General features: G+C 37.6%; 1 protein-coding gene across 2 annotated transcripts in view; it reads right to left on the bottom strand.

Annotated features, from left to right (window-relative positions):
* LOC137089765 (interleukin-6 receptor subunit beta) overlaps positions 1 to 13,862 on the bottom strand; it is a 28,846-nt gene extending 14,984 nt beyond the window's left edge. The window contains exons 1-6 of one of the 2 annotated variants that reach the window (XM_067453333.1): positions 13,632 to 13,862; positions 12,500 to 12,590; positions 8,848 to 8,980; positions 4,283 to 4,470; positions 2,912 to 3,060; positions 1,236 to 1,395 (exon numbers count right to left, since the gene is read on the bottom strand). In XM_067453333.1, coding sequence (XP_067309434.1) covers positions 1,236 to 1,395; positions 2,912 to 3,060; positions 4,283 to 4,470; positions 8,848 to 8,980; positions 12,500 to 12,581 — 712 coding nt within the window. In that variant the 5' untranslated portion in view covers positions 12,582 to 12,590; positions 13,632 to 13,862. The remainder of the gene's footprint in view (positions 1 to 1,235; positions 1,396 to 2,911; positions 3,061 to 4,282; positions 4,471 to 8,847; positions 8,981 to 12,499; positions 12,591 to 13,631) is intronic. The other variant, XM_067453334.1, reaches the window with a different exon arrangement.
* Positions 13,863 to 22,535: the final 8,673 nt, after the last annotated feature.

Raw genomic sequence — 22,535 nt, 5'->3', positions numbered from 1 at the left:
TGAAAGAATTTTACATTTTACATTCACAAACAGCTATGTTACACACTAAATGAAAGGTAACACCAAAAAAAGCATAATAGGGAACTTAGAAAACCCAGAAATTAGTTCATATTTTAGAACTTTAGGCTCCATCATCCCGAAGTCAATGGGTTTTGGTTAAATGCCTGAAATGGCAGATGTAACGGACGTAGGCCAGCAAAGACCCCGATATACTCATGGCAAAGTTCTTAGCAGCAATATAGTTATCACTCTATACAATAGATAGCTTAAAAGCAGCATTACCATATTAAACATGAACAACAGTGTCAGTGTCTCATTTCATCAGAAGTACAACTTCATTTTCTACTTTGAAGCTCTCCAGTGTGTTCATGTTTTCACTCGTGGACGTCTAACCTTGACAGACTTAACAAGCCAACTGAGTCAGAAAAAAGTGTAATGTGAAATACAGCAGAACAAATGGTAGTACGAAGGTGTTTATCAGCCCAAACAAACTTTTCCGGAAAGTTCACTTTGGTAAGCTGTTTCAAACTCCCAAAACAAACTTAGTTACGGCCTGATTTATTATTATAAGTTTGAAATTACGCTATACCAGTTTGTTCTTCAATTTCGCTTGAAGAATAGGTAAATACTGTGCGTGTAAACCTCACTCCCCTGATCTCAAGAGTCTTAAGCGTTCTTGTTAGCATGCCCACTTTCCACACCAGATACCCCCGTTCGAATCTCACTTGGAGTAGGTCGAAGGTCTTTGGAAGGTCTGTGTTTAACCCAAGCTCAAATTATTATTTTAACGTTTTATTTTATGACAAAAAATTAATTACATAATTCTTTTCATTTTTTTCAAAGCTTTGACTTTGAAACACATTGCAAGTGTCTAAATGAGACTACAGAGGTTGTTGGTGAAATTAAACATCACACCCAACAGGTAAACTCATCTACTTACTACTAGTCTGCGTTTACAGCCTTGCTGAGTTTATAATCTTACAGTAAAAATCTTTTAAGTGACGTTTAAGTTGCTGTAGTTTAGTTTGTTTATACCTTGTGTTTAGCTTTTACTTCTGTCGATTAAGGCTTCACAATTTCATAAAAGTTAATGTGTGCTTTTTTTCTACATTCATCTAAAAGCCAATGGAAAAATCAAATTGGGTCTTTATTGTAAAATTTGAAACAGGGTGATGCCAACCTACAAAAATACGCCCCTGCAGTGCTCTATATGTCAGACCCCATAAGAGTCTTACCTTTCTCCGCTGTGGTGGTGTCTTTAGAGGTCCATGAGCTCCAGTGAGTGTGTGCCTGAATGTCCTGAGCTCTCAGTCTCACTGAGTACTTGGATCCTGGGTGTAAGTCACAAAGCTCCAGTGTCTCATTGGAATTTGCTTGTATAGTCTTTAATCGAGTCTAAAGGATCATAGGAGAGAGTTTCATTAATAGTCTAATCTAATATTTGATGTGATCAGTGTAATCCTTTGTGTAAAAGAAGTACACTTTAGAAGACTTTTACAGGCCGATTCACACTGCACCGACAGACGCCACCCAACTAGGGCAATCACCAGATTACAGTACGTCACTTCTCAGACAATCCACAACCTATCAATCAGCTAAACAATCACCAACCAATAGCAACGGACGGTTAGAACAGGGGTAAGACACTGATCTGACAAAACCCTGTCTGTTGCCGTTGGTTGGAGTTTGTTGGTGCAGTGTAAATTGACTTTAAATTAGTACTTATTATGGACATAATATACTTTAAAGGAATATAAAGCAGCATAACCCCATAGGCATTAAGGGCAAGTACCTCCAATTATTAGAAATGGCCAAATTGTCCCACCCGATATTTGATATTTTTGGTGTTGCTCTACTGCACTCCATTATGCACCGCTCTGTTTACTGTTAGGATGAGATTTTTAAAAGTAATTGTTTTAGGCTGGTCTGCCTCAGAAAAGAAGGCAAGGGTTACTTCGCACTGAAGACGAGTCTGAATTCCAACACAACGCTTCAGGTTTTAAAGTGTTAGAGTGCATATTAATATATGAGCAGCTAAAAATTTTAAACATTTTGAGTCTTTGGCAAATTAGACATTTATTTATTTAATTTATTTTTTTATCTTAATTCTTAATTTCTTCAAATAAAAATACCCTTAATAATTGAATCGAACAATTGAATGAACATTTATTATAGTTTAAAGTTATATTAAATGCAATTGATTGAACTTCAGACCCATTTGGCTTTTTGGCCCATTTAAGTAATTTTAATTACTTTGTCTTTGAAAAAGTGTATGCTGAATGTACTGACAAGCATTTATGCTAAGCAAAAATAAACTTTAATGTCATTTCCATCGAAGATTGTATATCATGCATTTAATTGACACATTTGTAGTGATGAAGTTGCAGTTTAGTACATTCATAATATATTAATTTTGAATGTAATTTCAAGTAACACACTATAGATCGAGTCCTTTACATGTGCTATAGTATGTTAGTCAACACATCAAAAATCACGACAATAATGATTTAAATGAACATGAAAGCTTTTAATTTGACATTATTGCAAAGTGAACTTTTTAAAAGTGTACTAAAGTGTAATTCATGATAGAGTACTCTATTTAAGAACACTTAAAAATTGAATTATTAATATTATATTATCTGCAAATGCAGTTTATATATATATATATATATATATATATATATATAAGATGTGAAGTACAGTGAAAGTGCAACTAAGTGCACTTCTTCACAAAGAATGTGACACTCTTAAAGGGACAGTTCAACCAAAGTGGTAAATTCTATCATCATTTTACTCTCCTTCTCTTTCTTGAAACACACCGAAAGTCATTAATGTGATCAAATGTGAAATTATATGAGGGAGAGTAAATGATGAAATTTTAACTTTGCTCATAACAGACATATTTGTAAACCTGATCATGTGTGGTGAACTCCATTTGCAGCCGTAAACGGTCTTTCTCCTCTTTGGAAAGGCTCTCAGTTGTTCCCCAGTCCACTTGCAAACACCCAGAACGTCCCTCTGATGGCTTAAGACTTTTTATCTGAGGGGGAGCAAGTTTCACTGCAGTAGAGAGAGAAAACATAAGGAGAATACGAAAGAAAAAAGGTTTTATTGACAGGTATTTGTTGACTGTGGTCATGAAATGCCTTTGGCACTGAATACAGGTGTAAAGCATGATGAATACTGACTGTAAACGTTACAATAGATGGAAATGAGTCATTTGCATAATGCATTCTAATGACGTTTTTTTGAGAGACACGTCTCACTGTCATATGAAAAGAATAGACAAAGTGTGCATGTGCGTTTGTACTCTTCGTTCATTGCTTGATTGCATTGTCACTACCAACCTTGATCTGTTACAATGGCAAAATGGAATACTATAGTATAGGGCTTACTGTGCTCTATGCATTAAAAATAGCATATGAAATAATGTGAATGACTGAATATGGATGATATTCAGTCATGAACATGATACATAGCATACTAGACATCTAAAATACATTGAAAAGTTTGGGGTTGGTAAGACTGCGTGTATTGTAATAAAATCCTATATTTTTTTATACAGTAAAAACAGTGATATTTTGAAATATTATTAAATGTTGAAATGTGCACTGTAAAAAAAGGCAAATTTTGAACATTTACAGTACAATCGACTTGTATGTTTAAGTTATTTCAACTTAAATTATGTTAAACTGACTTTAAAAAATTAGTTACATCTTGTATAACTAATATAAACAAGTTTAACGTTTCTTAACACTTATTTTGATGAGTTAAAACAATGTAAAAACATATGTTGTCATAACTTTTTGAACATATAATTTTTTACAGTGTGTGTTTTCTATTGAAATATTTAAAAATGTGATTTAAAAATGTGATGTGAATAGTTGTGCTACATTACAATTTTATGTAAACTGGGATACATCATTTTTTTGTTGATGTTATTGTTGTAAGATTTTTGATTAAAAGAAAATTCAAAAGAACAGCATTTATTTGAAACAGATTTTTTTGTAACATTATTAATGTCTTTACTGTCACTATTACTCAACTGAGTGCATCCTTGCCGAATAAAAGTGTCGATTTCTTACTGACCCCAATCTTTTCACCGGTATTGTGGGTTGTCTGGGTATTATATACATAATGTAAGTTATTAGGCCCAATATACACCCCAAATATTGTCTAGTAGTATGCTATTCCAAACATGTCCAGTGTGTTCATTCCTCCCGTTTTAATGCTACAGTCTGCACAGAGATGCACATTCGTGTTGTTTAGTGAAATGTAGTACCTGAGTTGAGACCTTTGAAGAAATATGGCGGTGAGCGTAAGGATCCAGTGCGTGTGAACGCCACCACGTCCGCACAGAAACAGTGATAGGCTGAATTGTGCTTAACGGCACAATAAGACCCACTGGTGTTACAGACAAACGGTTTAGGGGAGCTGTCACATCCAGGAGTGGGGCTGTCACAATTGATTCTGTGCAGAATAACACAAGAATATTCACACTCACGTACATGTTTGCAAATAAAGAGCCAACTGTGTGATTTAAAGGTGTCCTATTATGCTTTTTTTACATGTAAAACTTTCTTTAGTGTGTAAAGATCTGCAAAGTTACAAACCACAAGTCACTACAACGGGAGATTTTCTCGATATCAATGTCACTGTTTCTGAACTCTCTGAAATGCATCCATTGCAGTCTTGAGTGTTTATGGCCACGCCCACTGATGTGGTAACGCCTATTACTAACCTGCAGATACATATACTTGAAATAAAAAGGCATTTCCAAAACCAATCACAACTCATGCAGCCAACCAGAGCACATTACACTTTACGAAAGAAGGGGCTTCATATAGACAGGAACTAGCGTTACTGACAGATTGGGAAAGATGTGCTGCAATACTATATGCAAAAAATATTGTGTTTTGAACATTCAAGCATAAAACCTATTCTATTGAGCCCAAAAAACTTTGTAGACTTTGTCTAAAGACTTTGTAAAAGGGCATAATAGGTCGTTTAAAAACAAAAACCAGAAACCAAAACATTGATCTAAATAACCAAGAACTTGTTTCATCTCCAACGACCTTTATAGCAAATGAAAAAAAGGGGAAAAAAGGTGCTTTTTTAAACCCTTGCAAAGAGTTAATATGAAAACCACTTTTTTCAAGGCACTTTTATCAGTTTCTGTTATCTGTTTTCTATCCTCTGAAAACAACACTGACATATCATTAACCACTTTCACATCAAGATAACGAGTCAGTTAGTGGTAGACTTAAAGTTTGTAAAGCCACTAAAAATGCTAAAAAGATTTGTATTCATGTATATGTAAATTAATTTCAAACGAAAACCAATCAAATTAAATGTGAATGGACTTTTCAATGCATGACACTTGAATAAAGCAGCTTTAACACATTTCCTGATTCATTTATGATTTTTAATGATCAGTTTCACAAATTTGCATATCTGTTGACAGTAGTCACGCCAATTAAAACCACCATGAACATGCAATCAGAAATCTAAGTACTGTGGTGGTACTATGGTATCAGATGTTAAAGGGATAGTTCACCCCAAAATGAAAATTCTGTCATCCTTTACTTACCCTCAAGTTGTTACAAACCTGAATTAATTTCTTTCTTCTGCTAAACACAAGAATATTTTCAACATTCTAATGGTTTGGCCATGAGACCCACATTTCCCCAAGGTCTTCAAGCCATGACCCACCTATTTTTTAGGAATTATATATATATATACACTATAACTACACTACAACACCATAATCCCCCATCCACCAAACTTTGCACTTGGCACAATGCAGTCATGCACGTCCAGTTCTCCTGGCAACCACCAAATCCAGACTCTTCCATCAGATTGCCGGATTAGCGTGATTGGTCACTCCAGAGAACACGTCTCCACTGCTCTAGAGTCAAGTGGGGGTGTGCTTTACACCACTGCATCCCCCTGCTTTGCATTGCACGTGGTGATGAAAGGCTTGGATGAGCTGCTTGGCCATGGAAACCCATTCCATGAAGCTCTCTACACACTGTTCTTGAGCTGATCTGAAGGCCATATGAAGTTTGTAGCTATAGCTATTGACTCTGCAGAAAGTCCATGGCCTCAGTATGCGCTGACTCCGCACTGTGATTTTACATGGTCTACAACTTGTTACTACAACTGTGGCTGAGTTGCTGTTATTTCAAATTGCTTCCACTTTGTTATAATACCAGTTGACCGTGAAATATTTCACAAATGGACAAAGTGAAAATAAGGTGGCATTTTGGGGTTATGGATACAACCGTTATCATGGTAAATACATAATACTGACATTAACTGTTAATGAAACATGAAAACTGCAACTGTCCTGATCCTTCCTAGATAATACATGATGTACCAATTATGTGATTTATTGGTCCTTTACTTTTATTTCATGACTTACTAATTGACAACGTAGCTATGACGTTGCATGCTCTGCTCATGTTTCTTTTGCGAACCATGACAGAACAGGCCCAGAAAAGTCTGAGATGAGAATAATGGCAGAAATAGTGTCAAATGCTGCAGAGATTTCTGGGGGAGAATTAAAATGAAGCTAGATCCCGAGTCAACAGACATAAGAAGGTCATTAACTACCCTGACTAGTGCTGTCTGTGCACTAGAGTGCGAACCTGACTAGAAGCATTCATTATGGATGTTGTTAAGTGATGACAAATAACTATTAAGTTGAACTACTTTCTCAAGTAGCTTCAAGAGAAATGGATGATGGGAAATTGGTGTATAATTAGCCATGTCAGAAGGGTCTAGACCAGGATATTTTAAGATGTCAGACAGCTACATCATTTAGTCATGCAACAGGACAATGATCCTAAGAACACAAGCAAATCTTCACCAAAATGGCTGAAAAAGAAGAGAATCAAGGTATTGAACTGGCCCAGTCCAGACCTGAACACAACTGAAATGCTGCGGCAGGACCTAAAGAGAGCTGTGCATTAACGGATGCTCACAAACCTTAATGAACTGAAGAAATGTTGTAAAGAAGACCAATATTCCTTCACAACAATGTGAGACTGATAAAGTGATATAGAAAATGACTTCAAGTTATTGCTGCAAGAAGTGGCTCTACAAACAAATGAATCATAGGGTGTGCTTAGTTTCACACATGGATTCTCTATTTTTGGCTTTATTTTTGTTAAATAACACTATTATTATGGTGTAATATGGCATGTGTTGTTGTTCATCTAAGGTTTTATTTACCTAATTTTTAAAACCTGCAAAAGTCCAGATGATTATTTTATTATTATGCCCTGATACGTAAACCATAGAATTCAAAAGGGTGTACTCTCTTTTTCACATGACTCTGAATTCATGGTATTGAGTTACCTTAAGGTACTTTAATAAATATCATGGTACTGATGCTATGATACCTGTCCAAAATCATGCTAACAAATGTTAAAGGGCATCTTTTATGCCCTTTTTTACAAGATGTAAAATAAAATACTCTGATACTCTCAGAGTGTGTGTAAAATTTTAGTTTAATATATACCCCACAGATAATTTTTTACAGCATGTTACTTTTTGGGGTAAGCAAAAAAACACTAATTTTTGTGTATGTATCTCTTTAAATGCTAATGAGCTGGTGCCTTCGACCCCTTTTAAGAAGAAGGCCGGAGCTTCTAGAGTTCACGCTCAGAACAATGGCTGTGTCCGAAACCTGGAAAATACTGTGTGAGGACACATTTCAAGGCAGGGAGGCATCAAGGCATGTCCGAATCTAGTGTTAGCTTCACTTCCTGTCTCCTGAGAGACCTTCATCTGATCGATTTTTCGCATATATGTATCCTTCGCTGCCTTTGATATCCCACAATCCTGTGCTTTCCATTCTGTGACAGTTCAGCGGGGAAAAAAGATGGCATCTGAAAGTTGCGTTTGAGGGTCAGTTTGTGTGTTTTTTTTTACCAATATTTTACACTTCTGATGTCATTTCTAGCTAAAATGTAGTAATTAAATATGTGTTTAGTTCTCACCAAAGCTCTCTCTGTTTTGCTGCAGATCATTAAACGTTTACACTGCCTTCAGAAATCTCTCCAAAATTAGTTTTGTGCACAAAATGCTGCCTTACAAGCCATTTTCTGATAAGGCAGCGAGGTAACAAAAATGAAAAAAAAAATATTTTTCACAGAATGAAAATGTCACAACAGAAACTGTCAGTAGCTGTGCTCAGTTCGAACCAGAGTCAGACAATGATGCCTACAGAGCCAGAGAATATATACAGCATGGAGATGGAACAGGTATAGTTTAGTTTAATTACTGTTAAAACTTATTTGTCATCATACAAGCCTGTTGTAGAGGACCCATCACAATAATGGCCAAAATTACTGATGAGTTTTATGAAGTTTATTGTACATTACACAAAAGATAAAGCACCCGTTTTACTCCACAAAATCATGTAAGAGATGAATAAAAGAAGTGCGCATTAAAGTCTTGTTCATAAACTCTCACCCTTGCATTATCATCAACATGGTTTTGTGCACACACTAAATTAAAGGAGAACAACTGCACACTCTCTTAAGCATAGGCTATTTATTTACCAACGTTTTGCCTAGTAGCCTTTGCCAAGGTATCACAATCGGATAGTAGCCAAAACGTTGGTAAAATAAATGGTCTATGCTTAAGAGAGTGTGCAGTTGTTCTCCTTTAATTCTAGTTTTCCCTCAACGTGCACCTCCAAAGGTGTGCGTCTGCTTTGCCTTACTTGTGTACACACACCGCCAACACACATTCACACGTAAAAAAATACCATGTAAAAGTGAATTTTGCATAATAGGTGGCTTTTATATCACTTTGTAAGTGTGAGATGTGGCTTACATGTTTATCTGCAGTCTGTAGCTGCTGTTGTTCCGGTGGTGGTCGGCAGTCGTTTTCCAATAGCAGGTGATGTTGCTGTACTGCATAATCTCACAGTGTGTGATTGACAGTGTCGAAGAAGTGGCTGTTGCTGCTGAGAGAGTTATACCATGGTTAATAGTGTTTCTCAACACAGAATATGTCTCTGAGTTTATTCAATTTTATAAAACAACAACATATAAAACATGTGACAACTTGCCCTATCCTGTTTTTTTTTTTTTTTTTTTTTTAAGTAAATACCCTTGGACCTGAGATCATACGTAGTTTAGTCTTTTTTGATTTTGTGTATATTTATTGAGCATTTGGACCTTTTGGTTGAAACTTTTTAGCTAAGATTGAGCCCTCAGTGTGACAACTAGCCCCATTCTATCTTATATAGCCTATTTTGACATAGAAATTGCAGGTGTGTAACGACAACACACACCAACATCACTGAGCATCCACACATGCGGCAGTCTGTGTGTGAACTGAACACACACGTAGACACAAAAAACAGCCGTACGGATCAGATTTCAGATAAAGGGCAAGAAATAATCCAGTGCTGGAAATAATGAAGAAACTCACACACAACCACAAACATGAATTTAACTGAGTATTTATGTATGTGCTAAATTTGTACTGCCATTTCGCAACAATGTTATCCTGTTGTTTTGGCTAACGTGTGGCTCAATACTTTCAATACAGTGTGGGTGAAAAAAAAAATAGCCATGAAGTTTCTTGCTTTTTCTACACAGTTCAGTCAAATGCATATGCAAAATGTGCAATTACGGATTTGACTTAAAATATGTATTATTATTTTGATATGAGGGGTGGACTTTGGATGAAAGGTTGCTGTCTTGTAATAATTATGATCATATGCTGTAATCATTACCACATGTTCATTGTGTCTGCATAAACTGTATTAAAGGATTAGTTTGCTTCAAAATTAAAATTCTCACCTGCATCTAATCCAAGATCAAGTCTTTTTTTCTTCAGTTGAAAACATTCCAGGATTTTTCTCCACACAGTGGATTTCAATAGCAGCCAGCGGGTTGAAGGTCCAAATCAATGCAGTTCAAAGGACATTGAAGAGCTTCAGAGGCTCTGCACGATCCCAGCTGAGGAATACGGTCTTAACTAGCCAAACCATTGGCCATTTAAAATAATAATAATAATTTGTACCTACTTTTTAACTCAGAAGCTCGACTTTGGTGTTTGGTGTGCTTCTTCACGACGTATGATGTCATTATATTAATGCGGGGAAGTACTATCCAAGTGTTAAAACAAATGTGCAAAGAAAAAATCAAAAGTCCTTTACAAAAATAGAGGTATAACAACGACGTCGGACAATTTTAAGGTTGGAGGACAACATGAGGTTTTTGGCACTGGGTCGATACATCCACATACAGCTCTGAAAAAAATAACAGACCACTTAACATTCATTTCTCAATGTTAAGTCGTCTCTTAATTTTTTCCAGAGCTCTATATCACGGCCAGGACCTTTCCGAAGTGATAACATCATATGTCATGAAGAAGCACAACAAAGAAGCCACGCATTTGTGGTTAAAAAGTATATTAAAAATGTTTTTTTCTTTCGAAAATGGACGATGATTTGACTAGATAAGACCTTATTCCTCAGCTGGAATCGAGCCTCTAAAGCTCTTCGAAGCCTTTTGTAACGCTGGTTGCCATTGAAGTGGAGAAAAATCCTGGATTGTTTTCCTCAAAATGTTTTATTTCTTTTCGACTGAAGAATGAAAGGCACGAACATCTTGGACGAGATGGGGGTGAGTAAAAAGTGAACTAATCCTTTAACTAACCACATAACTTATTATGTAAGGGATAATGTACACCCAGCCGGTTGTTATCGCGGAATAAACCCAGACAGAGCGATCAGGACCCCGTCGCGAAGTTGTTATTCTGTGATAACAACCGGCTGGATGTACATTAGCCAGCTTATTACACGGCTACTTGTCTCAAATAAATTAGACACAAAATATTGTCTTGAGTTTAAATATTTTATTAGCTCTTCCGCAAAGCTTCCGCAAAGCTTCCGCAAAGAAAAACAGTTCCAAACTGATTTAAGCATTTATCTATTGCTGAAAAGATTTGTTTTATTTTACCATATATGTTGAAATTAATGCTGAAATGGATAGTTCACCCAAAAAATGAAAATTAGCCCATTATTTACCCACCCTCAAGACATCATAGGTGTATATGACATTCTTCTTTCAAATGAATAAAATTGGAGTTATATTTAAAAAGTCCAGGCTAATCCAAGCTTTGGCAGTAGTTGTAGCTCTGCTTTTGAAGTCCATAAAATATGCATCTGTCCGTCAAATAACGTGCTCCACACGGCTCTGGGGGTTAATAAAGACTTCTGAAGTGAATTGATGAATTTGTGTCTAAAAAATATCCATATTTAAAACGTTATAATGTAACGTTCCAGCCGATCGCCTTCCCTGGAAAAAGTGTTGAAAGTGCCTTCTCGCAGTTCAAGATGCATACGGCCTTCTGAACTGCACAGGTACTTTCAACACTTTTCCCATAAATTGAATATGGAATGCGATTGGCCGGAAGACGGACAGATGCATTTTTTATGCACTTCAAAAACAAAGACACATCTACTGTAAAAAGCTTAAAAAGCTGTTTCAGTCACAAGATGGCACCAGACAGTCAGTCAACCATAGACAGTAAAAGAAAGCAGTCAATAGCAGAGTGACACGTTAAAGGGTTAGTTCTCCCAAAAATGAAAATTCTGTCATTAATTACTTACCCTAATGTCGTTCGACACCTGCAAGACCTCCGTTCATCTTTGGAACACAAATTAAGAAACTTTTGTTGAAATACGAAGGCTCACACAAATGTCAATGACATTGGCGAGCCGAATCATGAATCGATACACTGATTCATAACCATTCGAATCTTTGTTCTGAAATCGACCCATCGCTATATGTCGTTATTTAGGGGGATTTTTTGCGCACAAAAACTATTCTCGCCGCTTCATAAAAGGATTGTAGACACACTGTACTGAGATGGGCTTTGTAACGACGTCTTTAGTGCCTTTATGGGTCTTGAGAGAGGAAATGACATTGGTGTCAATGAAGGCCTTTCTGAGCCATCGGATTTCAACAAAAATATCTTCATTTGTGTTCCAAAGATGAACGAAGGTCTTACGGGTGTCGAACGACATTAGGGTAAGTAATTAATGACCGAATTTTCATTTTTGGGTTAACTAACACTTTAAGCATTTAGGTAGCACCAGTCAAGAAAACTCACAGTACCCGGATGAGCGGTGTGTTATTCAACTTTGGCGGTTGTTATCTGAATATGGCAGTTGTTATCGGAATAACATACCGCTGGAATCACAGTCATGTAATAATATTATATATCTGTTAATTACTCCCATATGGACATTATCTCTGACTGATAGTAACATGCATTTTTGTGAACTTTGAACAATATGTAATGTGAAAAGCAGTAGTACACAAATTAACTTAAATTGAATGCCAAAATATCACAATTATAGGTTTTTAAGGATGCTTACAAATCAAAGGTGGTCTGTGATGTGATTTCACCACAACACGCCCAAGACAAAGATTACATTCATCATAAACATGATAAAAACTCCTACCCTTGTCCAAGCACCTGTTCATTAAGCACATCCAGAGCAGCAGTCCAGCTCGACACAGCTTCCTTTGGCTCATTTCTGACATGAAGACTCTCTGCTCATGTGAAAGAAACATCACAATATCTTAGCTAAAATGTAAAATAGACATCCACAAATCAAGTAACCAGATGCTCAGAGCCAAAATCTTGCGCAATATTCCACATCAAAACAGAACATTGTGTCCAATTACTGGATGTATGGATTCAAAAAAGCATGTGGGGCAAAAGCAACATTTTTAGGGGCTAAAATAAAAATAAAAGATTAATATATTATTATTATTAATATAGTATTCATATAATATTCCAATATATAAACAAACAAACAGACAAATACATAACAGCATTTATAAGAAAAAGAATAAGTCAAATTACTGGATAAATTTAAACAAACAAACAAACAAACAAATATGAATATATCATGATTGTTATTATTGTTGTTGTTGTTGTTGTTATTAGTGTTAATATTGGTATTATTAATAATAATATATTATTAATATATAATGTATAAACACACAAACACACACATAAATACAAATAAACTAACAAACACATGTTATTATAAAATCAATAATAACAGCAATAAGAAGTTCAGCACTGGTTGAATCCATAAAAGTATACTTTTAGATGGTAAAAAAGAGAATAAATAAATAATATAGTATCATTATTGTTATTATTGTCGTAATTAATATGATCAATATTTATGATACTAATAATAAATATACAGTATATAATAATATATCATTATAACTATATAATAATATAAAATAGTATATGTTTCACATATAAATATATGTGAAAAAAAATAAATACATACATCATTAAAGCAATAATAATATTAAGAAGAAGAATTTGTTCAATCACTGGAAGAAGAAGACGAAGAAAAAGAAGACACAAGTGACAGGCATCGAAGGCACATTTTACAGGTAAAAAGAACAGGTAAATAATAAAAAGAAGTGAAGTTACATTTTCTAGTCATCAAGTCAAAACACATTCACATTTGGCATGGATGAAAGCGCACATAAAGCACATGAAATGGCGAAAGCAGGATAAAGAACGTGAAGTCGAGATGAGCACGAGTTGTGGCTGTGGTGGCTTACCTGTGCTGGGTGAAGCTGAAGAAGAGGAGAGTTGAATACTGGACAACATTTACAGCCTTTAAGTGTCCGGTGATGCCGATGCCGATGACATGGCGACGGCAGGGGATCTGATGTGATTATGTGTCCTAAAATCAGACGCTGATCTAACGCCAGACACGCGTGGCGACGAGTGGAAGTTCGTGCCGCTCTCTCACTGTTTGGGGTGTTGCTTCAGTACAACAGGATATATATCAGCAGTAGTAGGCTGCACATCTCATATATCAATCATATTTATTTGAATGTTTTATGCACACATTACAACAGCTAAGGCATTTTAATAGTAATAATACATTTATATAAATATTTTTATATTATAATGAAAAAATGTATTGTAACGACAGTATAAAGTAAAAATATACAGGCGCTGGTCATATAATTATCATCAGAATATCATCAAAAAAGTTGATGTACTTAACTAATTCCATTCAAAAAGTGAAATGTGTATATTATATTCATTCATTACACACAGACTGATATATTTCAAATGTTTATTTCTTTCATTTTGATGATTTCAACTGGCAACTTTATTTAAAATCCCAAATTCAGTATCTCATATAATTAGAATATTACTGTCACGTCAACACAAAGGAAAATGGTGCGGGGACTCAAGTGCAGAGAAATGATAATTTATTGTCGTAATTAATAAGCCTTTCTCCTACTCCTCCATTTCAGATCCAATGGAACACAATCCATCGGAGCAGGAAACACCGGAGCCGGGACCATCAGAGCAGTCGCAGATGGTGCCTTTCTTTTCCTCCGCTTTGAGACCACCGGAGCAGGGTCCACCAGAACAGGAGCCACCGAACTCAAAACCCTCCTTATACGTTCCTGAGTACTTGGAGGGCTGGGGTCTCCATTGACTGTAGATGGACCCTGGTAACAGTCAGTGGGTTGGGATGCTGCTGCTCCATGACTGGGGAAAAAATCTCAATGGAAAAACAAAAAACAAAACTCCTGCTGAGTCCTCAAGTGGTCGAATCGTTCTGTCACGTCAACACAAAGGAAAATTGTGCAAGGCCTCAAGTCCAGATAAATGATAATTTATTATAAAATAAAACATAAACACGAAACAAAACAAAAACCCATAAGGGGGAAAAACACATAATCAGAAATAACCAAACACCACTAAAACATACCAAAATGGAATCATGGGGAAACGGGAGACATAGACGTAACAACGATCCGACAAAGACTGACAAACACAAGGAGCCTATAAAAGGGAACAAATGAGGCAGGGAACAAGGGAACACAGGTGGGGCAAATGAAACCAATAATGAGATAAGAAGGGGGGAGGGATCGAACAATGACAGAAGCACAATGGCTATACTGACAAAACCCACATGTGCACAAAAGACAGGACAGGCATGTGACAATTACTTAAGACCAATACAAAGAAAGGATTTTGAACTCTTGGCCAACTGAAAAGTATGAACATAAAGTATGAGCATGTACAGCACTCAATACTTAGTTTTGTAAGGAAATGCAAAATTGACTTTAATCAGAGAACATAACTTTGGACCATTGAGCAGACCTTTTTGTCTTTGGACCAGGCGAGGCGCTTTTGACGCTGTCTGTTGTTCAAGAATAGCTTGACACAAAGAATGCGACAGCTGAAACCCATGTCTTGCATACGTCTGTGCGTAGTGGTTCTTGAAGCTCTGACTCCAGGAGCAGTCCACTCTTTGTGAATCTCCCCCACATTTTTGAATGGGTTTTGTTTCACAATCATCTCCAGGGTGTGGTTATCCCTATTGCTTGTACACTTTTTTTCTACCACATCTTTTCCTTCCCTTCACCTCTCTATTAATGTGCTTGGACTTTTGCATCTTGCACTCCTTGTGCAAGGTGTCAGTGTTCGTCTTTTGGACAACTGTCAAGTCAGCAGTCTTCCCCATGATAGTGTAGCCTGCAGAACTAGACTGAGAGACCATTTAAAGACCTTTGCAGGTGTTTTGAGGTAATTAGCTGATTAGACTGTGGCACCAGGTGTCTTCATTATTGAACTTTTCCACAATATTCTAATTTTCTGAGATACTCAATTTGGGATTTTCCTTAGTTGTCAGTTCTAATTATCAAAAAGAAAAGAAATAAACATTTGAAATATATGTCAGTGTGTAATGAATTAATATAATGCACACTCACCTAAAGGATTATTAGGAACACCTGTTCAATTTCTCATTAATGCAATTATCTAATCAATCAATCACATGGCAGTTGCTTTAATTCATTTAAGGGTGTGGTCCTGGTCAAGACAATCTCCTGAACTCCAAACTCAATGTCAGAATGGGAAAAAAAGGTGATTTAAGCAATTTTGAGCGTGGCATGGTTGTTGGTGTCAGACGGGCCGGTCTGAGTATTTCACAATCTGCTCAGTTACTGATTTTCACACACAACCATTTCTAGGGTTTACAAAGAATGGTGTGAAGAGGGAAAAACATCCAGTATGGGGCAGTCCTGTGGGCGAAAATACCTTGTTGAAGCTAGAGGTCAGAGGAGAATGGGCCGACTGATTCAAGCTGATAGAAGAGCAATTCAGGGCTCCAGCACCCTTGAGGACTGGCCCTGACTGAAACCAAATGAAATCACTGGCCTACATGCAGGCAGGTGATGTTTAGAGGTTGATAACGAGTTTTAAAGGATCAGATGTGGATTTAAGCTGTTTAAATAATTATAGAGAGAGAGAGAGAGAGAGAGAGAGAGAGAGAGAGAGAGAGAGAGAGAGAGAGAGAGAGAGAGAGAGAGAGAGAGAGAGAGAGAGAGAGAGAGAGGGCATGTGTGTTTTCAACTACATCTGATGGAAAACATGATTCTGCAAGTAATTGCAAATCCCACTCAGCACTACAACCTCAAAGCACCCGTGTGGAGATACAAATGCTGTGATGATGGAATATTTCACACACACAGTGGCACATTTGGTCATTACTAAGAGTCACCAATGTGACAAATTCTTGCTATCCTTGAAAATCTAAAATCTTTAGTATTCTAGAAGGAAATAAATTATTTAAAATGGCCAAAATTAGCGGATTACCACATGCCTGTCCTGTCTCATGTTGTCCCCAGTTCGGTGGATTGTGTTCCGGTGGACTCACTCAGTTCTGGTGGTCCCAGTTCCGGTGATCTGTGTTCCGATGGACTCAGTTCCGGTGATCCCAGTTCCTGTAATGTGTGTTCCGATGGACTCAGTTCCAGTGGTCCGTGTTCCGGTGGACTCATTTCCGGTGGCCCCTGTTCCGGTGGTCCCTGTTCCGGTAGATTGCGTTCTGGTGGACTCCGTTCCGGTGATCCCTGGAGGGCTGTGATGGGATGTTTCGTGGAGGCAGTCCTGCGTGCTTGGGAGGAGCACATGGCTTTCTCCAAAGCTCCACTGTTCCAGTGATCCCAGTTCCTATGAATCGTGTTCCGAGTTCCGGTGATCTCCGTTCCGGTGTTCCCAGTTATGGCGATCTCCATTCCAGTGTATCGTGTTCCGGTGGATCATGTTACCCCCCTTGGTAATACTAATCCCGTTCGAATAGACCCGCTTAAAAATGTATGGTACGAGCTTGGAGGCGCTTAAAGCATTCGGTTGCGTTGTATGTGTTGGGACAAATCTGTGGCAAACGTCCAGTATTTTCCACATATCATTTAAAGCAAAAGGAAGATCAGAAGCACTTATTAGAGGCACAACACTTATTTTAGCTCTAGGAAAGTGTCTATTACCAACACAATCCAATTAGAATTGTTAGACTGGAACTGTTGTATTTGTTTGTTTTTGCAATAAATCATCCTCTTTACTGCACTTGAGTCCTTGCTCCAGTTTTCCTTTGTTTTAGACGTAACACTGATTTTCTTTCATGTAGAGCTGGAGGTGATTTGAGCGAGTTTGACAAGGGTCAAATTGTGATGGCTTGATGCCTGGGTCAGAGCATCTCCAAAACTGCAGCTCTTGTGGGCTGTTCCCGGTCTGCAGTGGTCAGTATCTATCAAAAGTGCTCCAAGGAAGGAACAGCGGAGAACCGGCCACAGGGTCATGGGCGGCCAAGGCTCATTGATGGCTTGCTGATCAAACAGATGAGCTACATAGCTGCAGACCAGTCAGGGTCCCCATGCTGACCCCTGTCCACCGCCAAAAGCACCAACAGGGGCACGTGAGCATCAGAACTGGACCACGGAGCAATGGAAGAAGGTTGGTCTGGTCTGATGAATCATGTTTTCTTTTACATCACGTGGATGGCCGTGTGCGTGTGCGTCACACGGGGAACACATGGCACCAGGATGCACTATGAGAAGAAGGCAAGCCGGCTGAGGCAGTGTGATGCTTTGGGCAATGTTCTGCTGGGAAACCTTGGGTCCATGCTATCCAACTTGTACCACCTATTTTACATACCACAAGTCAAAATGGCAAACATAACATAAAACGCTGCTTCAAATCTTGCTATATTTTAACCGTGCAAACGTGCATTTTAACCATGCTTTTTTTAACCTTGCAAGACAAGCTCACAAGATTCCTTCATTCAATAATGCTTATTTAAAGACTTTTGTACTGTTTTCTACATTGCATAGTTTTATTACGGTTTTCACCATTCATTTTTGTCACGTGGCATGATAAACAGTGAAAGTACATGAGTCAGAGAAATAAATTGAAAATGGAGATAACAGATTCAAATGTTTTATGTACTTATGTAAAATAACTTTGTGAAACCCTTGGTCTGTCATAAACGCATGTTAAATAATCACACTTGCTCAGAGGAAGCTCACATTTCAGCTATCAACTCCCCCAAAGTCCCATTAGAACAGGATATTGAAACACGTACAGTATGCCTCGGATTATCATTCAATAACATGCAAATTAATGTTTCACCTCCCCTTGGAGTTCTGCAAAAAACAAATAAAACATTAGCATACGTAAATTGTGGTTTGTGGAACAGCCAGGAGAAATTACACAATTATTGCTCTTCGAACACAACAGCACCCTTAACTAAGCAACTAGTATCACAAATAAACTGGTTATGTAACATTTAGAGAACAAAAAAACAAAAAAAACTATTGTGCATTGCATTGTGGGATAAAGAGTGTGCTCTGTTGTATACTGCACATTTGGGGTCTAAAATCTAGTAATCTAGTAAAATCTAGTAAGTTTTTTTCATACAGAATGCATTTGCATACTATGCACACAGAATGCATACTGCAGAAAAGGAAGTATCAACACAACATATGAATAAGGAATAAAAAAAGTACATTTGATTTGTTGATACTATTCACTGTATTTAACCCTTCAAACGCATACCTTACCAAGTTTTGGGATTTGAGCGAGTTTGACAAGGGCCAAATTGTGATGGCTAGACGACTGGGTCAGAGCATCTCCAAAACTGCAGCTCTTGTGGGCTGTTCCCGGTCTGCAGTGGTCAGTATCTATCAAAAGTGCTCCAAGGAAGGAACAGTGGAGAACCGGCCACAGGGTCATGGAAGGCCAAGGCTTATTGATGCACGTGGGGAGTGAAGGCTGGCACGGGTGGGCCGATCAAACAGACGATCAAGAAGTAAATGCTATTCTGATAGAAAGGTGTCAGAATACACAGGGCATCACAATTTGTTGCGTATGGGTCTAGCCGCAGACCAGTCAGGGTGACCATGCTGACCCCTGTCCACCGCTGAAAGCACCACAGAGCAATGGGTGGCCTGGTATGACGAATCACGATTTCTTTTACATCACATGGACGAGTGTGTGCGTGTGCATCGTTTAATAGTGAAGGCCATGCCCTAGTGGATTAGGACTGTTTTGGCTGCAAAAATGGAACTAACACAATATTAGAATATTAAGTTTACTAAAACTAAAGTAGAAAAGAATATTAAAATAGAATATTAAGTTTACTAAAACTAAAGTAGAAAAGAATATTAAAATAGAATATTAAGTTAAACTAAAACCATTTATTCAAATAAGTTCTAGTTATTTGTACATGTTTGTTTCTATTGGGTTTAACCATTGTGTGATTGAATCACGTTCAGACAAAGAGCTGTTTTTTATGTAGTCGGCTTGGTCCAAGACCACCGAAAATGTGGCGGTTGAGGTTGGTGCTGTGGTTCAAAAGATAATCTATAAATACTTTCTAGAAGGCCTGGAACAGAAATGACAAAATAAACCACACATGATGAGCTAACATGATGGCGTATAAATAGTATGAGTTTGCAATCTTGTGGAATGTATATGCCAAAATGAGTTTTGGCGTGCATATGATACTCACTTTACGGCATATTATACGTACGAACAAATGACAAATGATTCTCTCTTGTGATGAAAAATTTAGAATTTAAGATGACAAACACAACATAATGTACATCAGCTAAGTCAAGCTCAAGCGAAAACATTCAAATGAGTAATTTGCTGTTTGCAGAATATTAAAACAAATTATTCATTAAACTGATATTGCATAACTGACTGAAAATATTCCAATTTATAGGCCTATAACATAACACCAATTTGCCCAGTTTCACCGTCAAGGCTTAAGCCTGTCCCAGGATAAAATGCATGTTTGCAGCTCAACTGGGACTAGATTAAACCTTGTTTGTGAATCCTGGGAACTGTTAAGTCAGTTAATACGGCTTGGTAAATTAGACTAACATTCGATTTTTTATGGATTTTAATATTGACAGATGAACCTGATGTTCTTCATTCCTTCCGTGATCTTTAGCAGTGAACACAGAACAGGTAAATATAACCTGTGTTATGCTTGCCCGAAGGCTTAAGGAGCAATTTCAGATCTGCAGTAACATGTCATTGAGCAAAACATATAATTTTCCTCAAATGAAGACATTTAACGTTGCTGTCAAACTTTTTTCTTCAGAAATGCATGCTTGAACATCCTTATATTTTAGAAGCAACAAACCCTGACTAATATAACGTCTATTCTGCTCACCAAAAACACAGATAAAATAATGAAATGAAAGCTCACAAAGTCGACGAAACTGGAAACAGGAACTTAATTAAAAAAAAAACCTCAGGACACTAGCATAGACGGCACATAAACCCAGTCAAACATTAAAGGGGGGGTGAAATGCTGTTTCATGCATACTGATCTTTTTACACTGTTAAAGACTTGGATTCCCATACTAAACATGGACAAAGTTTCAAAAGTTAAGGTGGACGTTTGATGGAAGTATTTCTTTGTCAAAAATACTACTTCCGGTTAGTCATAAGTTTCGGCAAGTTTTTTGCGATCATGCGTCCCCTTTGACGTTAATGGGGGCGGAATTTCCTTGTATGGGCCTTACGGACAATTCTACCGGAAGAGCGTGAGAGAGAGAGGGAGAGAGCGAAAGCAACAGGCTACGCCCATCAAAGCGCTGGCTCGTAGGCTGCTGCACAGGTGATGTGCACAATTAACAATGACATCAAAAAGTGCGTTTTTGGTTGCCAGACCAAGACAGTCCTGCACAGATTCCCCAAAAACCCCGCGTTAAGGCAACAGTGGATGGAATTTGCTTTTCCGGATCAGCAACTGAGTTGTGCGAATGTTTATATCTGTTCGCTGCATTTCGGTGCCGACTGTTTCATAAACAAGGCCCAGCTCGATGCCGGATTTTCCAATCGCCTAATGCTGAAGGATGGAGCAGTCCCAACGATAAAGGTCCCAACGTTAGAACCGCGGGCGGTGAGTTAGACTGCTTCAAATGTCTGTGTTTTTGCCTATGCTCATCAAGTAGCCCAAACATGATCACGTATAGTTACTATATATATTACTATATATAGAAATTGATCAATGGAGCATGCGATGTGTAGTGCGTGTACATTTGTTTAGCTGGCCATTATGTGTAACTTTATGTTTGTTTATTGTAAAAGCACTCCAAACAACAATACACAAAGAGTGGGGAAATATGTTGAACTAAATAAGCGCGCTTCTTCATTCAAATGCGCTACTATTCCGTGTCTTTCTATGTAAACACTAACTAGCCTGCCGTGCAAAACCAGTCCGCTTAATAACGTTACAATTGTCTACACAAACCACGCGTAAACACACACACACACACACACGTGCACAACTGCACTTCCCACATGTACACCTTCAAAGACAAAAATACGACGATATAATTCAAGTATAAATATGTAAATAACACAAGCCGCTAAGCATATTATATAGTTAGTGTATAACTTGTACCACATACAGACGTCCTGCTCTAGTCGTTTTTGCTGCTGCTCCTGTTCAACTGCAGCCTCTGGGTCTGATTCCGGATCATAGATGTACGGCTGTATCTGATTAAAAGCCATATTTTTATTTTGAATAAAGTTTTTTTCCCGCTGTTGACACAGCTTTACGACGCACTCGACTCAACACAATAACAGCAGCGCGCACACGTCATTATTTAGCTCCGCTCACACGATACGCCCCCACCCGCTCTGCTTTTTTCGGAAAGACTCGGAACAGCGCATCTTTCTTATATAATTATTAAAAAAATAAAGACTTTTCGGAGATATGCAGGATGCAATGCTACTCTATAGGTACTCAAGATTGACATGACACTGACTGAAACTGAGTGTTTCACCCCCCCTTTAACGTAGATGGACAAAAACTGAGGGATAACTGAAGGCTAAATACACTGAGCAAATGAGACGATAACAAGAAACAGGTGAATGACATAACTCATTAGACAGAGTGGGGAAAACTAAAATAAAAACACAATGAAAACAACAGACATGTAACAGAAATATTATTACAATGCATGTTAAAATGTAATTTATTCCTGTGATCAAAGTTAATTTTTTAGCATTATTTCTCCAGTCTTCAGTGTCCCATTAGTCATGACCCTTCAGAAATCATTTTGATATGATTTGATGCTCAAGAAACATTTATTATTATCAGTTAAAACAGTTGTTCTGCTGTGATACGATTC

This window comes from Pseudorasbora parva, chromosome 9 (genome assembly GCF_024679245.1).
Source record: "Pseudorasbora parva isolate DD20220531a chromosome 9, ASM2467924v1, whole genome shotgun sequence".
NCBI classification, from domain to species: Eukaryota; Metazoa; Chordata; class Actinopteri; order Cypriniformes; family Gobionidae; genus Pseudorasbora; species Pseudorasbora parva.
This window is presented reverse-complemented; position numbering and strand designations above follow the sequence as displayed.